Here is a 26,003-nt window from a genome sequence, read left to right as displayed (position 1 = left end):
GAACCCTGCACTCTGTACGTAGCACACTCCTGAACTCTGTACATAACACACCCATGGATCCTTCAGTCTGTACATAGCACACACCTGAACCCTTTGAGACCCTCCCACTGTTAATGCAGTTTGGCCACACCCATCACTTGATGCAGCATGCACAACGTACCACAGTACTACTCTTCTGAGGGGGTCCTTCGTGTCAGTGACTACAATAAAAGCCCCCAACACTAGTGTCATCACTATTAACCCCCCCCCCATGAGCACACATTGGCAGTCACAGGCAGTGAACTTTAACTCCCCATTACCTGCATTGGTGTACAGCAGCAGTGAAACCCCCCTCCCCCAACGCATTGGTAGGCAAGACAGAGAAAGTTAACTCCCCATCTTTCCCCTGTATTGGAGGTCATGGCAGAAAAAGTTAATGCCCTACCCCCCTTTCCTGCATTGGTGGGCATCAGGGTTATAGAGTCCACAAACTATGGTTTATATAGGAAATTTAAAAACCCAGAAGTTTTCACTGCCTATCACAATTTTAAGGCCATAAAATGCCAGGACAGTAAAAACACTCCCGAAATTTTGGAAAGTAGACATCCCTAGGAATCTTTTCAAGATGTTTTTGCCACATTGTTTGTAAATTGAAATTGTTTTTGTTTTCACAGAGTTGGGATGGCATTCAAACTGAACGGCACTGTGATATGAGTTGTGGAAAAGTGTTTTGTTTTGTCTGGAAAGTTCATACAGTATTATTGTTGCATGCAATCATGTATCAGTAGAGGGCGCTACCTACGCACCATGTCAGTTTTATAAACTTAATAAGCAAAATCCATATTATATACTTGTGTAGGTTTGTATATATTATGTTTTGATTATGTTTATTCAAAATGGGATTGTGTAAAAAAAACAAAACAATGGGATTGTGTGGAAAAAAACAAAACAAAATAGGATTGTGTGAAAAAAACAAAATCAAAAACAAAATGGGATTGTTTTTAAATAATGATCACAATGGAGACCTACAGACACCTTTATATCCTTCTAGTTATTCCAGTTTTTGATATGTGTACTCACAGGGGCTTCTTTTAAGTTCAGGAGGTAATTCTGTTGGTTAGAGAAAATTCATAATGACAGTTCAAATTGTTAGTAGATTTTAAAACTTGTTTAAACTAGACCTTTCATGCTGGTAAATGCAAGGCAAGTATAAGCAGCCAGGAAAGGACGCAGGCTGCTATTATGCCTTGTTCAGATTTGCTGAAAATACTGACGCTTAACAAACGCGCATACAGCGTTAATAGCTGAGTGAGGCACGCTTTTAACCACTTGCCTACCGGGCACTTTTACCATCTTCCTGCCCAGGCCAGCTTTCAGCGCTGTCGCACTTTGAATGACAATTGCATGGTCATGCAACACTGTACGCATATCAAATTTTTATCAGTTTTTTCACAGAAATAGGACTTTTTTTTATGTGGTATTTAACCACTTGCCCTCCAGAGAATTTACCCCCCTTCCTGACCAGTCCATTTTTTGCAATATGAAGCTGCGTTACTTTAACTGACAATTACGCATTCATGCAACACTGTACATAAATTAAATTTATGTCCTTTTTTTCCCCACAAATAGAGCTTTTTTTCGGTGGTATTTGATCACCTCTGCATTCTTTTATATTTTGCGCTATAAACAAAAAGGCTGACAATTTCGAAAAAAAGAAGCTGGGTAGAAGATGCCGGCGGGAGATGCTGAACTGTTGAGGGATAGGCAATTATTTTTGCTTTACGTATACCTGTTACTTACCCTTGCACAGATTCACTTAAAACAAAACATTGTCACCTTGTCTGTACAGGACAAAGTGTTGTCTAGGAAGGGCCACCTGCCCCCCCTTACCTGCAACTCCTTGCTTCTCCACATTCAACATTAAACTCAGCTGTCTTGGCAATACAAGCAGTGACATCACTTAAAATGGAATTCCTCCCTAACACAAATTCTCCCTAAAATGTCCCATCCTGCTAACTATTGTGATTACCCTGTATAAAGATCTGTGTACTTACCTTCTTTTAGTCCACTCTGGTGCAGTCACATGATCCCACAGTTCTGGTTCGCCTGTGTAAGGGAATGCTCAACAATGCCTCCGAGTTCTGGGAGCCATGTCGTCACCTATAGGCTCCCATAGCCTAATCATTGTCAGCACTCCCCCTATCCTCTACAGCCACTGTTCAAATGATACAGGTGAGCCAGAGCTGTGAGATGATGTGACCAGACTTTTTCATTTATATAGCAAAAAAATAAAAATCCCAGTGGTGAATAAATACCACCAAAATAAAGTTTTATCTGTCTCAAAAAAATGCAAAAAAATTAATATGGGTACAGTGTTGCATGACATTTTGAGAGTGAACTAAAAGAAGGTAAATATACACATCTTTTTTGTACACAGGGTAGGGAGGAGTTGTAGCAGGAGGGTGAGGGAGGGGAACATTTTTAACCCCTTGGTGGCGGCGCCTCCTGGCCCTTTAAGGGTTCCAGAAGCTGGGGGGCGGGGTTTAGGGTCATGTGACCGCCGTGACACTCCGTCACATGATTGGGAAAGGTCCCAATCAAAAGAGGAGATTGGGACCTTTCTGCGAGTACTGGACATGTGTGCTGGGAGCGTGCATATGTTCTTTTTTAATATAAAGCAAATGTACGGCCGCTCGGCCTCTAGGCCCAGACGCCAGGAGTCCGCACATTTGCGTTCGGCCAGCGTGAAGAGGTTAAGCATAGTTCGTGTTGAGCAGCAGTTCCACTTTAACTTCCCTAATCATGTGACTCAGGCTAGAAATTAGATGCAGTGCCTGGCCACAGATCATGTGGTTTCCCATACGTAGAAGTACTGGGCACTTTCTACAACTGTAGAGGAGCAAAGGAGCTCAGGGAAATTTTAGGGGGGTTGGAGGGTGCTTTTTGCAGAGATTTTGTCAATGTAGCCTGCAAGAACAAGTTAACAGTAACCTAAGATTTGTGCACTAGAGCACCTTAATGTTTTTATTACTAAGCTTTCTAGTGATGTGTTGCCCTTTACTGACTGGGAGGACTAAGACTTAAAAATTCTTTTTGAGGTGCCATGGTCATTGGGAGATACAGCAGGGTTGACCCATCAAGATAGAGCCAGGCCACACAGATAAGCATGAATAGGGAATTGTGCTGTCACTTATTAACCATTTCCATACCGGGCACTTTTACCCCCTTCCTGCCCAGGCCATTTTTCAGGTCTCAGCGGTCTCACATTTTGAATGACAATTGCGCGGTCATACAACATTGTACCCAAAACTAAAATTTTATAATTTCTTCACACAACTAGAGCTTTCTTTTGGTGGTATTTAATCACCACTGGGGTTTTTATTTTTTGGTAAATTACAAAAAAAGACTGAACATTTAGAAGAAAAAAAAAAACACGTTTCTTTGTTTCTGTTATAAAAGTTTGCAAATAAATAATTGTTTTTCATAAATTTAGGCCAAGATTTATTCTGCTACATGTCTTTGGTGAAAATAACCCAAATTAGGATGTATTTTTTAGTTTGTAGGAAAGTTATAGAGTTCACAAACTATGGGATATATCTGAAAATTGATGAATCCTGAAGTACTGACGGCCAATCTAATTTCTTGAGGTCCAAGAATGTCAGAACAGTACAGATATCCCCCAAATGACCCCTTTTTGCAAAGTAGACAGTCCGACGTACTTCATAAGAGGCATGGCGAGTTTTTTGAAGTTGTATTTTTTTGTCAATTTTTTGGAAAATGAAAAAATTAAAAAAATTTTCATTTTTTTTTTTATATACTGTCACCAGTGCAGTACAGTGTCATCATATTACTGGCATGGCGGTGATCAGGGACACTGACTGGTGAAAAAAAATAAAAAATAATTTAAAAAAAATATTTTTATTGTTTTTAATTTTTTGTTAAATTTTTTTTCTTTTTTTAAGATTTTTTTTTTTCATATTTCACTATGACCAAAGTAGTACAATGTTACCATAGTAACATTGTACTACTTTGGGGAAGTGATCAGTATTTTTTTTTTATTACACAATTTGCTTATAGCAAAGAATTACGTTGCTAAAGGCAAGCATTTACCTGAATGACATCAATTCATTCAGGGCTTTTTTTTTTTCTTTTTTTTGTGCTTAGCTGTGATTTGGCCACGGCTAATCACATGACACAGCTGGGCTGTGATTGGCCCAGCTTGTGCATGTGATCGCTGTGACCATTCACAGCTAGGCACACTATTATACAATGGATGGCATGAATGAAGCCATCCATTGTATACAACTGTCATGTGACCTGCTGTGATTGGTCACAGCAGGTCACATGGTACTGGCAACGGGGCCGGAACTCAGATCTGTCATCGGCTGTGTCTGAGGTACATGGCCGGTGACAGATCGTGCAGCTGCGTGGCTCTGCAGGCGCGCAAACTGCGCATGCCCAGGAGGACACCATATGGCGTCACCCGGAATGCTGAGGAATTTTGCCGGCCGCCATCTGGCCATAGGCCGGGCGGGTAAAGGTTAAGATTCCTTTCCTGGGTCTGTGAAGTGAAGAGTCTTAACCCTGGGATGACATGCAAGTGGACAACGGTAACACTTCTCACCTCAAAAGCTTGAAAGTATTGTAAGACAACCAGGTGTGTTCCAGCATTACCCTGGTGACATGGCAGGGGGCTGAAAAAGAACATTCCCCAAGGCAACTTAAACTGACATTAAAGCGGAACTACAGTACATCCGAGCACCAAAAATGCTTTTTAATGTATTTTCAATATTCAAAACAAACTCACCCATCTATCCATGTCTTCATGCTTTATTTTGCTGAGAAATCACCTTGAAAATTACACCAGTGCATTTCTGACAGTGGCCATCTTTTGTAAGGGCAGATGATTTATGCATTATTTACTTCCTGGAATCCATCTGCCCTTAGCAAAGGCAGGAAGGCATGCTTAACTAAGAAAGCCCCTCCTCCCATCCTGAAGAGTCCTGGGATGTCTGGCATCACTTGCCTAGGCATGGAAACCAGGAAGTAATCGAAAAATAAGTTAAAAACAAGTAAATATTATCTACCTTCCTGTTTACTAATACTGGCAGCACAGGGGTTCAGAATAGTCAGTGTTGATTGAGGGAGTTAAGTTCTGCTTTAAACCCCAAAACAAAAATGTAATAATAAAGTGCAGCTTATCAATCCTGCAATATGGTGGCTGCATTTTTCTTTTCACCTGGTGATCCTGACAGTAACACACTTCCTGTCTTAGGGTGTGTGCAGTCTGGATGAAGTCATAAAGCAGACACCTTGGGACAGCAGCATTGTCAGTCTGCTGAGAGAGCAGTGTTAGACTCGTAGATTTTGGATTTGAATAATACTGTAAATTTAAGTTGAACTCCAGCTAACATTTTATAAGCAGTTACAGCAAGCAGCTTTTGTCCTTTTGGGATAAAGGTTTTACCTAAACAAATAAACGTTGACCATTGAAAGCACCCGTTGGTGGTAAATGGTTTGTCTTAATTGCTTTATCTGTTAACCACTTCAAGTCCGGACACTTTCACCCCCTTCCTGTCCAGGCCAATTTTCAGTGCTATCACTTTGAATGACAATTGTGCGGTCATGCAACACTGTACCTATATGAATTTTTTTGCATTTTTTTTGAGACAGATAAAACTTTATTTTTGTGGTATTTATTCACCACTGGGATTTTTATTTTTTTTGCTATATAAATGAAAAAGTCCAAACTTTTTGAAAATAAAAATGTTTTATACAATTTTGCAAATAAATAATCTTTCTTCATAAATCTTGACCAAAATGTATTCATCTATCTTTTTAGTAGAAAAATATAATCACCCAAATTAGTTTATAACCAAAAATTATAATTTTTCAAAAGTTTGACATTTTATTTTTTTAGATTTTATTTTTTTTTTTAAACATACTTTCACCCTTTATAAAATAAAGAAAAGTGAGCGCACTTCAGTGAGCGGCAAATGCACAAAAGGAACTACAAGCCCTTCCAACCAGAATAGAAACAATAAAGTGCAGCGCTACAAAAATAATATCCAAGTGACAATTATATATGCGGTCATCAAATATAGGAATATTGAAGATGATAAACAGTTCAGTGATGGGGGACTCTCAGGGAGTATAGGTGCAATCCAATCCCAGGAATAGATAAATTGCCTGCTTACCAGAAGCGCAATATTAATACGCATGTACAGGTTATATGTAGCCGGGGTCCCATGTAGGCGCTGCTTTATAGTACCCAGATGGTCCGTCGGTGGTAAGACGATGCTGGCCTGGTCGGATCACACTGCTCCTTGGATCCACGCAGAGAACCTGAAAATGCTGGGGCTGAGGTATGGGAACTCAGTGCCAGATGTAAGGAGTAAAAATACTCATAGTGTAGTATGTTTTAAAATTATTTATTAAATCCAATAACGTAAGCCATAAAAGTTATAAAACGCATGCCTGCAGCCTGTAGCCAGTATAAGCAGCTTGAAAAAAAGATTCTATACACTGACCAGTGAATACCAAAGGTGGGCCGCCGGACCTCCTGACCCGGCGGCGTAACGTCAAGGTGTGCGAAGGCTCCTCCTAGACGCGTTTCGTGTCAATACACGTCTACCGTAGGGGTGATGCCATGCATGCCTGACTTCTGTTTGCCTCTTTAAATGATTCAAAAATTGCGCCAAACCGCAGTAGCGCCGCCTCGCTGACGATCGGCGCTACTGCGCATGCGCGGGCGCCATTTTCCTGTGGTTTGGAAACCATAAAGATGGCCGCCGCGTGTCCCACTGCGCATGCGCGAATAGTCCGGTCGCCATTTTCTCGGTTGGATATATATACTTTCACCCTTGCAGTACAGTGTCACCATAGTGACACTGTACTACTTGTGGAGGGTGATGATTTTTTATTTTTTTTACACCGATTGCTTAATTTATCCTTCACTCTGGCTGCATTCTTGCAGCCATTGAAAAATACTGTGTGAGCTGTGATTGGTCACATGGTACAAGGCTGTTGTGAATAGCCTTGTACCATGTGACCTCTGTGATCATTCACAGATTTCACTAGTAGTAAGCAATGATGTCAGAAGTGACATCTTGCTTACTACTATTCATGTGATCACTGATTGGCCAATCAGTGATCACATGATCAGAACCTCACACAGAGGTCCCATGCAGAGATCGATGTTCCGCTGTGTCGTCCAGACACAGTGGGCACCAGATTGCAGTGCTGCGTGCTCTTGGGGAGCGCGCACAGGCAGGGAAGGGGGGAGGACGTTTGTAAACGGCCAGCCACGCCTGCAATGCTCCCGTCCAGACCTTTATATACATGGGCTGGACGGGAAATAGTTAAAGGAAATTAAAAAAATAACACCGCCCGCATCACCAGATGAAGATAAAGGCAAACAGCCTAAAATAAACTAACAGCCACCACATCTAGGAATTTAGGAGCTGCAGTTTAAAACTTCAAGGGCAATGTTCTATGGGAAGGCAGAGTTTAGGGATTAGCAGAAGAGGGATCAAGTAGGTAGAGGTTTATAACTGTATATCTGTGCATAATTGTGATCTATGTTAAAGGGGTGGACCAGATTTCAGGTTGTATAATCTTCCCATTCAGCAGAAATCACATCACCATATGCCCAGATATGTCCCCAGAGCTGTAAAGAGCACAAAGTAGCACTTTCCACAAGGAAAGTTTTTAACTAAAAAGGTAAACCAGCTCTTGGCCATTTTCCAGCAACCCTCTGCACATAGTGGCCATGATGCCTTATGCTGCCGCTGTACAGGTCCAAAGCCATCAAAATGTGCTTGCATTGGCAAGCGCTCATTGGTCTTCATGTCCACATGACCAATGAGCAGCCCTTCTTTCTCCTGGGACACTATAAGAAGAACCTCAGAATCTCTTGTCATTGGTCAGCATGCTCCCGTGGCTGTGCTGACCAATGAGTACTTGCCATTGCCTGCATTATGATGGGTACTCACTCCAGGGCTGCGTACTGCAGTACAGTGTACAGACGACTACACTGGCAGCACAGGGAATCACAGTCACTACGTACAGCAGCGTCCGGAGGAGTGGCCAAGATTTTTGAAGTTAGTTCATCTTTTTGTTTTTGTGAAGAGGTGAACTTACCGTATAAGTCCTTCTAATACTCTGTTTATCCTAAAAGAGCTATTAATGAGAGGGTATTAAAAATAGGTCGTGTCTCTAGCAGTCTAACATCCCCTGCAGTGTTTCATTCAAGAATACTGCTCAGGGACTGCAGAGTGTTTCATTCAGGAATACTGCGCAGGGACCACACATGAAATAATTTGCAAGAGGTTTGTCAAACCACAACACTCTCTAGGAGAGCAGCGGTTTGGTCTCTACCATGCGGCTAGCATAGAACATAACTTACTGTCTTGTCTAAACTACACCTACCTGCCTGATCACAGCGATCCCTGGAATGTAAGCTGAGCTGTATATGTGCAGCTCAGCTTACAGCAGCTGTCCTGATATTGTGAATCGGGGTGACTAGCTCCTGCACAAGAGTGACGCCATCCCACACCGGCCATTGAAGATACAGTAGACAGTAAAATATGCCAATGCTGGAGAGACCATTGGGAGTATCTCTGCCTTCAGTTCCGCTCCATGATAAATATCTTTTAAAATGCCATATTTAAAAGACTTGCACTGGGCTTTAACCATGTTGCAACCACCTTGTCCTATTTGATGTCCTGTGGACCAAAAACCTTTTTTTTATTAACATTTATACCCAGTGTTATTTATTCTTTTCTATCACATTCAACTATCCTGCAAACACACATTAATTTTGATAGTAATAAAAAGTTAAAAAAAAAATTTTTTAAAAGAAAATAAATGTGCCCCTAAACCATTGAAGATTACGTCTATAGCATAGTGAAAACGAACACAAACTTTGTGATGTGTGTAAAATACAAAAGAAATTTTAATTTTTTTCTCCCTTTGCGTTGTGTGGATGATTAGACAACAAGAACATCAGTTGTTACAGAACTGAAGTCCTTTACAACTCTATAGTTCTCTGATAATTCAGATAAGATGTGGTGTTCACAGCCTGATAAGTTCTGCATTCTCTGAATTTGGCCTGCTGTTTACAAGTAAACCAAACATAAAAGGGTGCATTTACCCCACACCCACACTGCTGTCATTTTTGTTAAGACAGACTGTAAAGCAGCTGCAACGTTTTATCATCCGTTCCTCTTTGTGAGGTCCATTGATAAAACCTACGAGGGAGTGACTATGTGAAGATAAATTGTCTGTATGCTGTACAAGGCAAGCCAACCCAGAGTTCTGCATCTAACTTGAAAATGCTCTATAAGCATGGTTCTACAAAATTATATGATCAATTGAAGGTATACATTGCACAGTAGCTAAGTGGTTAGAACTTCTGCCTGGCAGTACTAGGTTCCTTGGTTCGAATCTCAACCATGACACCACCTGCCTGGAGTTTGCATGTCCTGTGCCTGCGTGGGTTTCCTCCCACTTGCCAAAGACATGCTGGTAGGTAAACTGGCTCCTGTCTAAATTGGCCCTAATATGTGTATGTATGAATGTGAGTTAGGGACCTTAGATTGTACACCCCTTAAGGGTTAGGGACTGATGTGAATGTACAATATATATGTAAAGTGCAGCGTAAATTGACGGCGCTATATAAGTACCTGAAATAAATACATTGGGGTTGATCTACTAAAATTGGAGAGTGCAAAATCTGGCACAGCTGTGCACAGAAACCAATCAACTTCCAGGTTTTACCCCCCGGTCACATCAAGCCCGACTTCGAAATCGTGTAATTTACAGTGAAGTCACACGATTTCGAAGTCAGACGAGATTATTATTATACAGTATTTATATAGCGCTAAAGCGCTGTACTTTATAGTGGGGGACAGAACATGAGACAATACAGTAACAAAACAAAACACGAGGGGGTCAAGGGCCCTGCTCTTTCGAGCTTACAATCTAGGAGAGATTTCAGGTGCGATTTGCAAGACACCTGATGCAGATGTCTATGCAAATCGCACCAAAAGTAGTACATGTACTACTATAGAAATCATTGCGGCTCCGACCAAGTCAGAACCGCACCGCTTTGACCGCTCTAATTGCGAACAGCAGGGTGCTACTTGGCAAAGGATTTGGAAATCGCATGCCAAGTCGCTCCCGATGTGATCGGGGTGTTATTGTCAAAGCATAATTGAAGAAGCTGATTGGCTACCATGTACAGCTGCATCAGATTTTGCACTCTTCAGTTTTAGTAAATCTCCAGTATGTTCAAGCATTGAATCTTAAATAAAAAAAACATGTCATGTACAGAAATTCTATTTTATTTCATATGCCTTTATATTTATTTTCAGTTACATTCTGCAAAAAATAGCAATGAATATCCTAAATAAGAGAGAGGGCTAGCAGATGGCTAATCAATCTTTTGGGGCTCTCTTGCTATAATTGGACTGGTTGTCTAATTACATTGCTCTACTAGCCCTACCTGTCCTGGTTTCTGTATCGTACACAAAGGAGGGACTGCAGCTTTGAATCAGCACTATAAAAGTTGGAAAAACAGCTCTGTATTTAGGACCATGTTACTGGCTACCACAGGGCTGCTAAAGGGAGCATTCACCTCTGAAATATGGCATCACTCGTTCACTTGGCAAAAGTGCAGAATCTCTCCAGCTGAGGAGTAAGGATAGGGCACCCTTACCACTTTGCACACTGCTGTACTGGGCTCCACTCACACAGCCATGTAAATCAGTCACAGGGATCTGTGTATGAATAAACTATGTAACAGATGACTTGTAGTTCTCAATGGACTGCAAGTGCGCTAATCAGTGCCCTCGTAGAAGTCCTACAGCATAGAGGTACAAACAGAAATCTGGAGGACTTGTCTGCAAGAAGCTGACATTGCAGCTGAAATCCACTGGTCATGGGTGCAATGCTTTGCAGGCTCCTGGGGGGGGGAAAAAAAATAATAAATGCACTATTTTTAACTTGCAAAAATCTATGCATTTATTATTTTTTCCTAGGGTGAATTTAGCTTTTAACTATAGATCCAACATGGAGGAGAATCTACAAGTCACTCTGGTTCAAGAGCACATATAGCGAAGACCCTATTGACATAGTTTGACTGAGGAACAGCCCACTCATACTATTTTTTGCTCACTCTTGTAAAGTTAAACACTTCAAAAAGGTGGTCACTGCCCAAGTCTATAACTGGCTTTTATAACAAGGAACATGGACAAGCATCGCATTTCAAAAAAAAAGGAAAGAAAATACCCAGTTCAACTTGCCAGCCAGCTAGCCAACAACCAAATTAACCTAACAATGTGCGTTTATAAAAACAGGGGTTTAGTTAGCACACATTTGCAAATACATAGGTGAGCCACATCACCCCAATATTCTGTGGTCCTAACTACAAATTTTGAGAGCCCTCATAGTAGAGGCACATGCATGGATGGATAGATCAAGGGCAGATAAACCTGAGGGAGCCCACCCCTTCTTAAAGGCACATGAGCGCACTGGACACCCAGCACATAGCACAATGGCGGCCAGGGTGTCCAGTGCACCACCTCACCAACAAAGCAACAATACAAAAAGGTGGTCACTGCCCCAGTCTATAACTGGCTTTTATAATAAGGTACATGGACAGGCATCACATATCAAAAAAAGTTCAACTTGCCATCCAGCTAGCCAACAACCAAATTAACCTGTCTAACAATGTTAAACACTTGCCTACTGGGCACTTTTACCCCCTGCCTGCCCAGGCTAATTTTGAGCTTCCAGTGTTGTCACACTTTGAATGACAATTGCGCGGTCATGCAACGCTGTACCCGAATAAAATGGGTATCATTTTCTTCACACAAATAGAGCTTTCTTTTGGTGGTATTTACACACTACTGGTTTTATTATTTTTTGCACTATAAACATTTTCTTTGCATGGCTTCATTTGTGTGAGATACCTGGTGATCCTGCCAGTCCTCCTGCTTTCCTATTTCAAACTGACCATGCTAGGCATGAGAATACATCCATCCAAGCGGGGTCAGTTCTCTGGCTGTGCTGGGAGCTCAGCCTACTTGTCTTCCAATGGCCAAGACTTGTGCTGACACACACCCCTGAACAGAATTTCACTGGGAAAATCAATGTTTTCTCCTTGCCTCCTGCGATCAACTCGCCTGCAGTCTCCACTCCCAGCTCAATCAGTTCCTTATGCAGCGGCTAACAGAGGTCATGTGATCACTTTAGAAGAAAAAAAAAACCAAAAAACTGACCTGACAAATTTTCGAAAAGGCTTGGTCTGAGCAAAACCTTGCACTGGGCTATTCTCCAAAATTAGAATGGAATTAAAAGACATGAAGTGAATAGGAGACACCAGCTACAAAATAAAACTTTAATCTGTGCAGGTCAGCAAAGTGGATGTTACACCAATTTGTAGGATACAATATGCTCAATGTTGAGCTCAGTCCGTATTTTGTTTTTTTTGTTTATCCGTACGTTTTCTCTTTTTGTTTATCTGTACTTTTCCTGCTTCTTCTGCGTCATCGTTTTCATCTTTGTCCTCAGGGACTTTCCTTCTCTTTTTGGGACATTCATCCTTCTCTGAAAATCAAATATTTATAGCAAATTTAAACAAAAGCAGAATATTTTACAGAAATAAATTCCAGCTACACGTACTGTTCATCGTCTTTCAATCTCTGGAATATAATTAAAGTGGAACCGCAGTCAAATTCTTACCAAGCCTAAATCTACTGCCACCCCCATTTTTGGACTATTCTATCTACCTTGTAAAAGATAGATGTCTATACTTACCTATTCTTAAGCCCCCCCGGTCCAGTCCATCCTCTACACTGAAACCTGATCATGTGATCGGACTCAGCATGGCAGACAGAGTAGTTTTAGAGTTGCAGTGGGAAGCAGATTTAAGCTTAAAGTTTGACTGGAATTACACTTTAACCTCTTGGCGCCTCTCGGCCCTATAAGAGTTTCAGAAGCCGGGCGGCGAATCATGGTGGTCACATGATCGGAAAAGGTCCCGATCGAAAGGGGAGATCGGGACCTTTCCGGGAGTAGCGGACATATGTGCTGGGAGCGCGTAGAGTGCACGCTCTCAGTACATATGTATTTTCTAATTGCACGCTAATATGCGGCCGTTCGGCATCAAGGCCCAAACGCAGAGAGGCCGCATATTTGCGTGCGATTGGCGTCAAGGGGTTAAACTTAAATGGCAACCCTGCAGTAGCTGATGCCAGCATGGACTGGTGGACAGGTGAGTTGAATGACTCTCCAAATCTTTCACCTGTGCTGTCCTGTATGTCCCGTTTACCTTTTTTTTTACATATTTGCAGAGGCAAACATTACATCTTGTTTCAAATAGTGCCTAGAGATTAAGATGATATAATAAAATGACACATACAACTGACATGGTACATTCACTTTCATGATCTTAATTATTATTTACTTATTTATTTTAGGTACTTATATAGCGCTGTCAATTTACGCAGTGCTTTACATATATATTGTACATTCACATCAGTCCCTAACCCTCAAGGAGCGTATGATCTAAGGTCCCTAACTCACATTCATACATTTACATATTAGGGCCAATTTTTAGACAGGAGCCATTTAACCTACCAGCATGTCTTTGAAGTGTGGGAGGAAACCGGAGTACCCGGAGGAAACCCTCGCAGTCACAGGGAGAACATGCAAACTCCAGGCAGGTCGTGCTGGGGTTGGGATTCAAACCAGCGACCCTAGTACTGCCAGGCGGAAGTGTTAACCATTTAGCCACCGTGCTGCCAAAAGTGCAGATTTGTCATATGGAAAAAGTACACCCCCAGATTTACCGAAACCGGAATCCGATGTTTCAGATTGGGTGCCAATGATTAGAACCTCCTTAGGTAGTATGGAGGTAGAACCTGTCGTCTTAATTGCATAAGTCTAGGATCTGGTATCACCATGCCAAGCTCAAAAGAGCTCTCCAAGGCCCAAGAAGGAAATTGTGATTGCCTATGAGTCTGGGAGGGGATTTAAAAAAGAAAAGAAAAAATTATTTGATATCAATTATTCCATTGTACGTAAAATAATCTACAAGTGGCTTAGATTTCAGACAACTGCCAATTTATCCAGGTCTGGCCAGCCCAGCAAATTCAACACAATTGCTTGCCATTTAATGTTAAAAGAAGTCTTCAAGAACCCCACATTTTCGTTGTCGGGTGTTCAGGCAACTCTTCCAAACAGATTGGGTCAAAGTGTATGCATCTACAATCCAAAAGAGATTGTACTAATTCAACTTGCATAAAAAGGTGTGTCAAGAAAAACCCTTTACTGTCCAAAAAGAACATTAAAGCAAGTTTACAGTTTACTATGGAACATACAGTGCATAGGCAAAGATGAAGCTTTATGGAACAATGTACTGAAGGCTGATTAACCAGAGTAGATAGAGTTGTTTGGTCACAGTAATAGACGTTTGCTTCAAACCAAAAGAGTATTTCAGAAGACCCTCATAATAACTGTGAAACATGGTGGTGGAAATGTTATGGCTAGGTGGTGTTTTGCTGGCCTCAGTGCCTAGGCAGTTCGCAGTCATCAAGTCAGTCATACAGTCAGCAGCATATGATATGAAAGTGTGCTTGATGAGAATGTGAGGCCATCTGTCAAACCAGAAATAAGTCTTTCAGCTCGATAATGATCCAAAGCACAGTAGCAAATTTACCAAGGAATGGCTGAAAATAGAGATTTATAGACTGCTTTAGTCAAAGTCTTCATTTGATTCCCATTGAAATTATGAAACAGTTTATTCAAGGAAACTCAAACTAAAAGAATTTTGAGTGAAATGTTTGGCCTCTTCTTCATGCAGTGTCAGTGCCAGAGACTGGCGGGCAGTTATACAAAATGCCTACAAGAAGTAATTTCTGCTACAGGGCAACACCAGTTTCTGAGGCCCAGGGTGTACTTAGTTTTTCCACAGTATAAATCTGATATTTTTGTTGAGTAAAAGATTAAAAAGGCAAATTTTTTCATTCTCATATTCAAGTATATCATCTTTATCTGTAGACACTGTTTAAATAACGATCTAATGTTTGCTTGCTCAAATATGTTGTAAAAGTCATTAAATTCCATGTAGTATTTGCTCATTTTTCACGTTTGTACCCTCCCTTTTCTCACCCCAATGTATCATTCAGCTGCAGGGAGAAAAAAGAAGCACTCAGACACTATCTGATTATGGGGAGCATGTGACTCACTTCCCTTTCTTCCACATGACAGTGCTGGTGCCAGATGACTAACCCGGAGCTGTCACAAGTATCCACAGGTAGTGGTAGAGGAGCACTGGACACGGGTTTTCAAAGACAGGTAAAGCCATTACAAGAGCCCAACTGGCCTGTATGTGGCAGCTCACCACAAAAACAGGGATCCCCAGAAGACAATCACCTGAGTTGAGAAATCCAAGTGTACTAGGTCAAAGAGCACCAAATGAAAAATCCTCAGGAATCCAAAGTCTTTATCCTTTAACTGGTTACAACAAGCAGGGCAAAAGACAAACAATATGTTTTGCAGTTAAAAGTTTGAGAACAAAAAAAACGGCTAAAATAAATATGCATAAAAGAAAACAAAAAAATGACATGACTATTAAAGGGATCTATTGAGGCACCTATTGTTAATGGCACCACAAATACCGGAAGCAAACACGTTGGCTATGCGCAAAAACACATGACAAACGTGGCAAAATGCTCAGTAAAAACACGTAAACTGGAAAGTGGAAAAATGTTCCATGAACTACTTTGCCATGTTTGTTGCATGTTGGGAAGTCCATTGAAATGGGCTACCCTCTGTGGGTTGTGCAAAACAAAAAAAACTAAAACAAATGTGCTTTTCAATTTGCTAAATTTGTGTATATATAAAATCTCTGATTTTCAGCATGAAATGTGGCTTTCATTTATGATCTATTACATTCTGGTTGTGAAGACATGGAGATATCCACTGTATATAATTTCACACACACATGCACGCACACACAAGCACCAAAAAAATAAACCCGAAAGGAACACTTTTTAATCAGAGTATAGCATCAAGTCAATTAAACTCCTGGGATATTGATCTGGTCAGTTAAGTAGGAGAGGGGGTTGTTAATCAGTTTCAGCTGCTTTGGTGTTAATGAAATTAAAAATAGACACTGATGCAACACCTTCCTGCGCTCTATAAATGGAGGAGGCAGAGCTTTCATTTAACTGCTCGTCCTCCATTCATAGAGTGCTTTTCATTGTGGGACACAATAGTATGGCTTTTATGAATGGAGCAGTGCAGTGGGTGGAAAAGGTAGGCATAGTCAGCAATTTTGCCAAGTACCTGTGACTGGTGAAGCTGCTGATTTAATCCACATAGCACTGGAAAATCACAGCTGCAGGGGTGGGGTATCCAGGGTTTAGACGATGGGAGATTTAAAGGAACACAGCAGCCACCAACATACAGGATTACAGCACATTCATCATCCATGTATGTATCATCCCGCGTGGGGGATTTAAAAAAAAGAATATCTGTAAACTTAAATATATCAACAAACCCATTCTAAAAACCAACAAATATGCAGCACAATACAGACAAAGAAAGATTAATAATAATGAGACTAAAAAAAAAGAAAAAAAAAAGCTAAACCCATAAGAGAAAAGAAATCCTCACCAGCAGCGGTATGTGTGCTTGGTTTTTCTTTATTATCGACAAGTTCTGGAAGCCATACAGAAAGGCAGGTCAGTCTGGCTGATGTACTAACTTCACAAAGTAACATTGGTGCAGATTTTAACTAAAAACAAAAAGTAGGTAATTAGTCACAAATGTTTCACTGTTTAACAACATTTTTAACACTATGAATGTAGGTTGTATGGAAATACGTTAACTATGTTTGCACAACATTTCCCAGGTTTATACTCACTACAACTGTGACTGGACAGGCATGCATTTCCATTGTTCTCTTTTTAAAAAGGGATTTTAGCTTTCTACAGCCCATATGTGTAGGAAAATGAAGCAATCCCCACCTCTCACATCCCTCGCCTACACAATAGTACACCTCTATAGGAAGAGAAATTTGTCCTGTTTTTTGTAAAGGCAGTTGTCTTCACCAATGGCTTTTGCCAATCATAAATTTAAAAAACAGTTGTTCGTGCATTTTCAAATGTTAAGCAAGAAAGCATCGGGTTTTGAAGGGCAAGTCCAACCCAAAACATTCCAATTGAAAAAAAAAAACAAAAAAAAAAAACCCCACATTTACCACATTTATTTTATTAATGAAAGTGTCCCTATTTCAGTTCCAGACAACATCCAAGGACCAATGGCATGCTAAGGCCCTTATCCTCATTACTGAATTCCAGTCCAGAAAAATATCAGCAGGCTTTACCCTGCAGATCGTTTTATGGCAACTCATAAAAAGAGGACATTGTATAGCACAGGCTTCATTTCCCCGACACAAAAACAAAAAAAAAAAAACCCATTACATCCTGGCACTGCTAGTGGTCTCTGGAACTGAAACGGAGAAACACATGACTAGTTTGTAATAAAGCAATTAGGTGGTAAATACAGAAACTACTTATGCTTTGTCAACTCTGTATTTATGCTTCCTTTATTTAAGAGCATGAATGCAATCCTGGGCACTGCCTTTAGGATATATATGAACTGCTTGGAGGGAAAATGTTTTGTTCACTGAAGAGCAGTCGAAGTTCAGTTGCAAAAATGCAAAGTCACCAGCACTCCAAATTGATGTGTTTCATGTGTTTGTGATGACAGCATCAAATAAAGCATAAGAAACCAACTTTTCGGGGCCTTGCACAGTCCTTTTCTCAAGGTAACATAGAAATGGCCCAAAAATGTCTTGTTTCTTATGCATTCTGTGATGCTGTCTTCACAATAAGCACATGAAATGCATCTCTTTGGAGTGCTAGTGATGCTGCAGATTTACATTTGGTTCTGGCACAGCGCAAACTGTGTCTCTCACTGTGAGAACACATTACAAGGCTGAGTACTGTGAGGATTGCAGCTTCTTTTTGTGCTTTATATGATCTAAGTTCAAGACTCCAGTTAAATTGTTATACAGGATTTATATAGCGCCAGCAGTTTGCTCAGTGCTTTACAATATACCGGGAGACAATACAGCAACAATACAAGAGGGTTAAGAGGGCCCTGCTCCTTGGAGCTTACAATCTAAAAGATGATTTGCCAAGGTAAGCAAGATGATTTGTAATATGTTTAATACCAAAAATGAGAAAGAGGCCAATTACACAAGCCATAGGATAACATTTACATTATACCATCCTTAAGCTCCCCATTTCACCTAGTGCAATGAAACGGCATGTACATTCAAACACAGAACAAACATTTGCAGGCTTCTCCTGTGCCATCGGCATAGAACTGAGCAGCATCTCAGTTATCCTTCCCACCAGTGGGCTGTGCAGTACTGGGCATCTGCCTGCTTCTGGCCTAGAGTATTGTCTTTCTGTATCCTTGCACCCAGCAATGACAGATGCAAGGAGTATTTTTTAAATACATTTTTACTGGTTCCGTAAATAAGTTTGCACAACACAGTACAACTGACCCATCCTACATACATCCCCTGGTGTACATAGATAAACAAAAAAATTACATGGTTTCACCAAACTATACAATGCATGAATACAAAATAGCTGTGCTGATCCTATTTCTATAACACTTTGGGAAAGAACACAAAAGGTTCCAAAAATGCAAACGGCATCCAGTAATCAAATTCACATCTATTACATAGAGAAGAGCAACACCACTATCAAAATAAAGGTGTAGCCATTTTAAAGTCTCTGATATCCTAAAGATTCAGAAACCAAATGCAATTCCAGAATAAATACCAAGCCAAGGGTAAGGAGATCCAAGAGCATTGCTAGTGTAGCAATCTGTTTAAAATTGGGTGGTGGGGGGGGAGAGAGAGGAGGCAAACTTGGTATTACCAGCACCCCTTCCCAGTGTTTCTCAAACTTATTAGGGCATCCTCTGTGTTGGTGCATTTTTTTCTCTTTGATGGATGTTATTGGCCATGTGTTTTCCAGTGATCACGTATGAGTGCAAGTGGGGAAATTCACCTTTGAACACTTTTCAAGCCATAAATAGGTGTTTGGTAATTGTGTATTTTAGGCTTCCTAGATGAGGAAGACTAATGGGGGGGATCGCCATTCCATAACATGGGGACAGGAGTCGAGGCTCTTTGGAACACATTGTTAGTGATGTCAACAACATCCTTCCAATAACCAAAAAGCTTTGGACACCACCAGAATATGTGTTTTTAATGTACTCTGTGTTGCTTTGCATCTAGCTCAGAGTGCTATGTCCCTTTTCCCGATAAGTGTAATATCTGTGGGGTGTAATAAGACCTATGTATGATAAAGAGTTGTGTAATTTTTAGGTAGCGGGGAGAGATACTTTAGGGACAAAGAATAAAATAACTCAATCTGCATCAGATAAAATGGCCACATCCAGCTCCTAATGTGAAACTCTCAACCACCTGCTGCAACAGGGACTGATACATTCTTGAAAATAAAATCACTGTTTTTAGGAGCTGTTACAACAGCCATTAGCATCGGTGTATTGACTTTATTCAGAAAGCATAAACTTGGTTGTGCGTGTAACGCATGGAGTTGTAGATGTTGTTAAAAATCGCTGCCCTGGGAAGTTGAACAGTTTATGAAGGTTTTGAGAGAAGATAGATATAATTTATGTCAGGTTTGCACCACAGTTTAAACCCTTCTAATTTTTTTTTTTTTAAAAGTTGTAGTAATTAAGGTTATCCCAAATGAGTAAAAATTTGGAGTATTCTTCATAACACATCATAGATTTCACTTTGTACCATATAGTATTCTGCATCTGAAGGGTGGGTTCAGAAGGGAATAGATGAAATCAGCTAGCCTCCAGAATAAAAATTAACAGCTTCAACTCTGCCCAGGGGCGGACTGACAACTCATGAGGCCCCCAGGCAATAGGGTATCATGGGGCCCCTGTGTTCTTGCCCAAACTAAAAAAAGCTACCAGGGGCATCTCATAGGGCCCCCTACTGACCACGGGCCCTTGGGCAGTGCCATATTTCCAAATGGTCACTCCGCCCCTGACTCCACCCCATTTGCAGCCGCGGCTGTCAATCACCAGGTCCCGGCCAGTGATTACTCGCTGGCGACCAGTGATTGCTGAAGATCTCCGAAAAGGGGAGAACTGTTAGTAAGCAAAACAGTTCTCCCTGTCAGCTCTGGCACAAGCACAAACACAGAACTTCGTTAAAAACAGCACACAGTTAACCCTTTGATCTCCCCAGGTGTTAACCCCTTTTTAATTTTTTGCGCTATAAAAAGAAAAACATAAAGACCGCCAATTTTCATGTCCAGAAAAAAAAAAAAAAAAAAAAAAGTTTGTCATAAATGTCTGCTATTACTGGAACAGGCATCCCTACTTTCCCCTCTATTCTTGTTCTAATGTCAGCTATAAAAGTTTGAATTCCCCATCACATTTTGTTAAGCGACAGTAGTCACTAAGACAAAGATGGTGAAAATACTCAGTGGAAACAGAGACAACAATACAAAAAACCTAAGAGCTTCTAACGTTTTCACACTCTTTTTAAAGCTAAGAGAACAAGTTTTGACTTTAGATACCAATTAATGCAGCCTACCTGAAAAATCTATTCAGAAAAGAACAACAAAGTACTTACCTGTTACCTGAAGAGCGCTCCAGTTGCAAGCAGCAATTCCTGGCTCTACGCCACAGAACAGGGCATGTTCTGTGGAAGGTAGGGCTCTGATTAGTTGCCTGTGTGAGGCAACAGCACTGGTTAACTTCTTCTGTCTAAGAGGATACAATGGAAAGTCCACTAGGAGACTGTTCTATGTGACAGGTAAGAAATTCACTGCTCCTAATAGCTTTTTCTGGGATTAGGAAGCATAGAGTGCAGGTGAACCTACAATGACCACTACCCACAGAAGAAATTTAGCAATTCAAAACAGTTTGTAGTTTCAACCAGTAAGGATTTACAATTCAAGGTAGAAGAAACCTTGAATGTCCTTATTTCTCACCTTATGTAAATTTAGCTTCCACAGTTTAACATAGCCATCACTTGAAGAAGATGCAAGCACATGGGTGTCTTCATGTTCAAAAGAATACAGACTCTTTACTCTGGTTCAAAAGACAGACAGTTAAATGAGAGACCACATAAAATCGCCAATGTAAAAGTTTGAAATAAACACAATCTACTGTAACTAAAAAATCAGAATAGGAAAATGGTTAAAAGATTAGACTAACCTTGTCTCATGGGCTTTAAATTCACACAGACACTTCTGAGATTCCACATCATAAATTCTAATAAGTTCCTCATCTCCTGCTACAGCCAGCAAAACATCCTGTTGATTTACAATATAAGACGTGCATAAATTGTATTACACTGCTATATCAGTGCTGAAAGCCTCCTCAAATCAAAGAAAACATTTCAACAGTCCTATAACTGAACATTTATGCAATCTAAAATAATGAATGCCAAACACTGCAAATAAGCTGGCTGCAGATTGACAATTATAATTGATGGCGGAAGAGAATTTTCTAACAAAGCAATTAGGAACATTTCCAAAATATTCACCTAGAAGTCATTTCCTTTTTTTGAAAATGTTAATTGTTCTCTTTACTACTCAGCTACAACCCCCACCCAAAAATACACAAGAGGGAATGTAATCAAAACTGGAGAAGTCAATCTGGAATGCCTCATGCAGTACTGTCTTTTACAGGGAGGCGCAGGTGTTACGTGCATCCATGTGCCAGCGTCCCTTTATAGTCTATTGGGACATGTGGCTGCATGAACACAGCTGCTGTATCCCAATATGACATGAAGGTCTGCAAACTCACTCTGTGTGCGTTCTGGAACATTCAGGCACTTGAATGTCATATTAGAGAATGGTTTTATGCAGGGGTGGACTGACAACTCATGGGGCTCCCGGGCAATAGGGGATCATGGGGCCCGTGTCCTCGCCCACACTCAAATCACACCCAAAAAAGCCTATGACAGGTACCAGGGACATCTCATGGGGCCCCTGTTTCCTCGCCCACACTCAAATCACACCCAAAAAAGCCTATGAAAAAGGTACCAGGGACATCTCATGGGGCCCCCTACTGACCCCGGGCCCTTGGGCAGTGCCCGAGTTCCCCAATGGTCAGTTCGCCCCTGGTTTTATGTAAAAACAAGCATCCATACTCACCTCTATATGGTTTGCTGCAGCCCATGTCAGCTTTAAGACTTAAAGTGGTTCTAAAGCCTTAAGGTTTTTCATCTTAATGTATTCTATGCATTAAGGTGAAAAACCTTCTGTGCTGCAGCCCCCCCCCCTTTTCTTACCTGAGCTCTATCCAATCCAGCGATGTGTACCAGAGCAGCGGCTCTAGCCAATGTCTCCATCCTCATTGGGCAGTCCATCAAATGCGGTGACATGGGAGTGGGGCCGAGCCACCCGCTCTTTGTCAATGGACGCAGACAGGACAGCTCGGGACTGAGCCCACATGGGTGCCCCCATGGAAAGCAGCTTTTTATGGGGGCACCCATCAAAGAGGAGGGGTCTGAAGTTCCGTCGGGGGGACCCCAGAAGTGGAGAATCGGGGCTGCTCTGTGCAAAAGCATTGTACAGCGCAGGTAAGTATAGACAGGTTTGCCATTTTATTTGAAAAAAAAAAAAAAAAACCCAAAGATTTAATATCACTTAAAGGCTCACATGACCACTGACTACTCAGCTCTCAGTCTGCTTGGAGCAGAGAGCAGTGACTGTCAGTCCCCACTCTCCACTCTGCTCCTCCACCACTCACTGGAGTGCTGGACACAGCTGGCTAGGAGTCTCAGCCACACCCTGAGAGGCAGAGCCAGCTGTCAATCTCACAGTCAGATAGATCACAACAATATTGTCAAAATCCTTCCAGAGCCTGGAACAGCTAAATCCCACTATCAGCTGACTCTGGTTCACAGGAGTACAAAAGTGTATTTCTGTGATCCACAAGAGAAATACAGCCAAAGAAAGATTTACCCGTAATTCTCTTTTAAAGCTGAACTCCAGGAATGAGATAAAAAAAAAAACCTTGCAGTGGAGCTTACCATACTGCAAGAGTTAAAGGCTTGTTTAGCCTAGGGGTGCACAGATAAGAAATACCTACCTTTATCCATGGGAATAGTACCCTGCAGCCTTCTCTCTAAGGTGCATCAGGCTGCAGTCACATGCTTGTCCCTACTCCACACAAACACAGAGTTAATAGCTCTGCACTGCACGTGATTATGGCAAAGCCCTACTCACAGGCTGGAGCTTCAGAGAAAGGAGAGTGCTGGAGAGAGGAGTCACGCAAGTAATAATGCCTATGCAGCAAGCTAAAGGAACATTGGAGCTTTGCCTTGGGGTGGGTTATATTTGTCACATACTTGAAGTTCAGCTTTAGGCCACATGGAGTGTATTGTGTTGTAATGAGATCATAAATCCTTTTCACCTCCTTGCATTTTAAAAACATTGCACAGCCATGGACTTCAGCTGTGCTACACAGAATTCCAGACAAAAAGGTATATTTTTCGGGGTACCACTTAGGTATTAATTTGAATCAACTTAAAATATGCAGTGAATAAAAAAAGCGCCATCAGCATTAGACAGAGGTGGCCCCATCAGGGGTCAAGTTTCCTTCACCTTCACAGCAAGTACCCCTATACACAAGTTTGATTTCTAGAGTAAGTCTAGCTCCCCTACAGAGCAAATCAACTCTTGGCTCCCTTATCTACGCACCCCAGTGTTGTTGCTCCTAGGTTTCTTGTTGCACAAATAGCGGACACTGAACAAATGGAGCCAAGTACTTTAACAGCAGGAAGCCTAGCAAGAGCAGCACAAGGGAGCTGGGCAAATGTTCAGGACAGCTGTACAGGGAAGCGAGGAATGTGCAGGGCAATCTGCTTTGCTTTTTTTACCCCAACGTATTTCTGTGCTCCCAGATCCTGCCTGTGCCTGGGTCCTCCCACCCCATCCCCAGAAACTGAGTTGGAGGGGCTGCAGGACATTTGAAGCATGGGCAGGACAGTCTACAACACATGCTGACATCAATCAATGCCCAGCAACCTTCCCTCCCCACCATTGACATGCCTCCATCCCCAGCTCCCTACACCCCCCCCCCCCAAACCTATTTAATTTGCAAACAGCTGGATACTTTAACGGTCTCACCCTCTCCTCCTCTGTTTACATCCATCCAAAGGCTTCTCACACCCCATCTACTGAAAATCCCCAATCCAACATAGGTTTCTCACCTGTTGCCCAGCTGTCATCCATCCCTCCCCACCAACCTACCCCTGTGATGACATCCTTTGGTTCTTGGCCAACTTATCCCAGCAACTAAACTCTACTCTTGCACATAAGACTCACGAAACAGTTATACGTAATATGGTTAACAATATATAGCCCTAGAAGCCTCTAAAGCTACTAGTGGTCTCTGGAACAGAGGCTGAAAACACTTGACAGTTTATAAATGAGAAATTAGGTTGGGAATATGAAAGTTACTTTAGACACACAACAGCACACATACATACACTATATTTTTCCAACAGCAACATTTTATGCTTGTTTTGCTATAGAGCATGAACACAATCTAAAGTGTTGCCCTCGGGGTATATTTGAACTGCTTAGAGGGAACAGGTTTTGTTTATAGAAAAACTGCCCAAAGTTCAAGACTCCAGGTGAATGACTTAACACTTAACAAGGAAGGAGCTTTCTCATATGTTTCAAGGTCATATACCCAAGCAATAGGAAAAAAAAGCTTTACACCAATCAACACTATTCCTTCTTAATCATTGGAAAACCCTTCACCCAGTACATATGTGTATTCATTTATACCTGGTTTACATGTTTAAACACCTAGCCTGGCAATGTCAGCCTCTTAATTTATTTCTGGTCTGTAACAAGGACTAGATCTGCAGCATGACCTGCTCCTAATCAGAACTCTGTGGGGTTGAATTACTAAAATTGGAGAGTGCAAAATCTGGTGCAGCTCTGTATAGAAACCAATCAGCTTTCAGGTTTATTTGTCAAAGCTCATTTGAACAAGCTGAAGTTAGACGCTGATTGGCTACCATGCACAGCTGCACCAGATTTTGTAGCAGTTTTAGTAAATCACCCCCTTTGTATGAATCAATGCGTTTACTGAGCATTACCTTTAAAAGGTTCATGGACAAGACATGCTGTTTAGAGGTCAGACCTCTGTTAAAAGACAAATACATAATAACAAAGCAGTGTTTCTAACTACACTACAGGGCCAGCAACACAAAGACTGGTTGCCAGCATGTGTTCTGATCTAAATTACACCACCTGCAAAATACCCAAAGCTGCACTTGGATCCATCATAATGATATCTGGTTGTTTAAAAAGGTGGGCATATTTACAACCCCTGATGCGGTTTGTGTTTTACAAGTATTTGGATGTGCTGTGCTAAAAAAGAAAAATTTCCATTCAACGATTCCAGATGAGATTTTTCTTAACACTGCATGTCTCTGCAGCTATATATTCATTTTATATTATAAAAAAGATAAACACTAACTACAAGATACGCAAACCCGGGTGAAAGTTGTGTTAAATAAATGTATAAACAGATCCCTAACTAATATAAAATGTTAACAATCCAACTAATGTAAATGTAACCCCCATCTAAGTAATCTAAGAGGAGGTATACAGCCCTGGCCAAAAGTTTTGTGAATGACTTAAATATTGATTTTCACAAAGTCTGCTGTTTCCTTGTGATTTTAATCTTTTTGTCCGATGTTACTATGGTATACTGAGGTATAATTACAGGCATTTCAAAAGTGTGAAAGGCTTTTATTGATAATTACATTAAGTTTATGCAGAGTCAATATTTGCAGGTTTGACCCTTTTATTCCCAAGACCTCTGCAATTCACCCTGGAATGCTGTCAATTAACTTCTGGGCCACAACCTGACTGATGGCAGCCCATTCTTGCATAATCAATGCTTGGAGT

General features: G+C 41.2%; 1 protein-coding gene across 1 annotated transcript in view; it reads right to left on the bottom strand.

Annotated features, from left to right (window-relative positions):
• Nucleotides 1–12,368: 12,368 nt before the first annotated feature.
• PAK1IP1 (PAK1 interacting protein 1) overlaps nucleotides 12,369–26,003 on the bottom strand; it is a 34,557-nt gene continuing 20,922 nt past the window's right edge. Inside the window, exons 7-10 of the mRNA XM_089682182.1 lie at nucleotides 21,280–21,377; nucleotides 21,054–21,153; nucleotides 16,666–16,786; nucleotides 12,369–12,591 (exon numbers count right to left, since the gene is read on the bottom strand). Of these exons, the coding sequence (XP_089538308.1) occupies nucleotides 12,452–12,591; nucleotides 16,666–16,786; nucleotides 21,054–21,153; nucleotides 21,280–21,377 (459 nt within the window). The 3' untranslated portion in view covers nucleotides 12,369–12,451. The remainder of the gene's footprint in view (nucleotides 12,592–16,665; nucleotides 16,787–21,053; nucleotides 21,154–21,279; nucleotides 21,378–26,003) is intronic.

The sequence above is a fragment of the Staurois parvus genome, unplaced genomic scaffold (genome assembly GCF_062004578.1).
Source record: "Staurois parvus isolate SC_StPar_1 unplaced genomic scaffold, SC_StPar_1.0 ptg000287l, whole genome shotgun sequence".
NCBI lineage: Eukaryota > Metazoa > Chordata > Amphibia > Anura > Ranidae > Staurois > Staurois parvus.
Note: the sequence above shows the minus strand (reverse complement) of the source record. Positions and strands in the feature narration are given on the sequence as shown.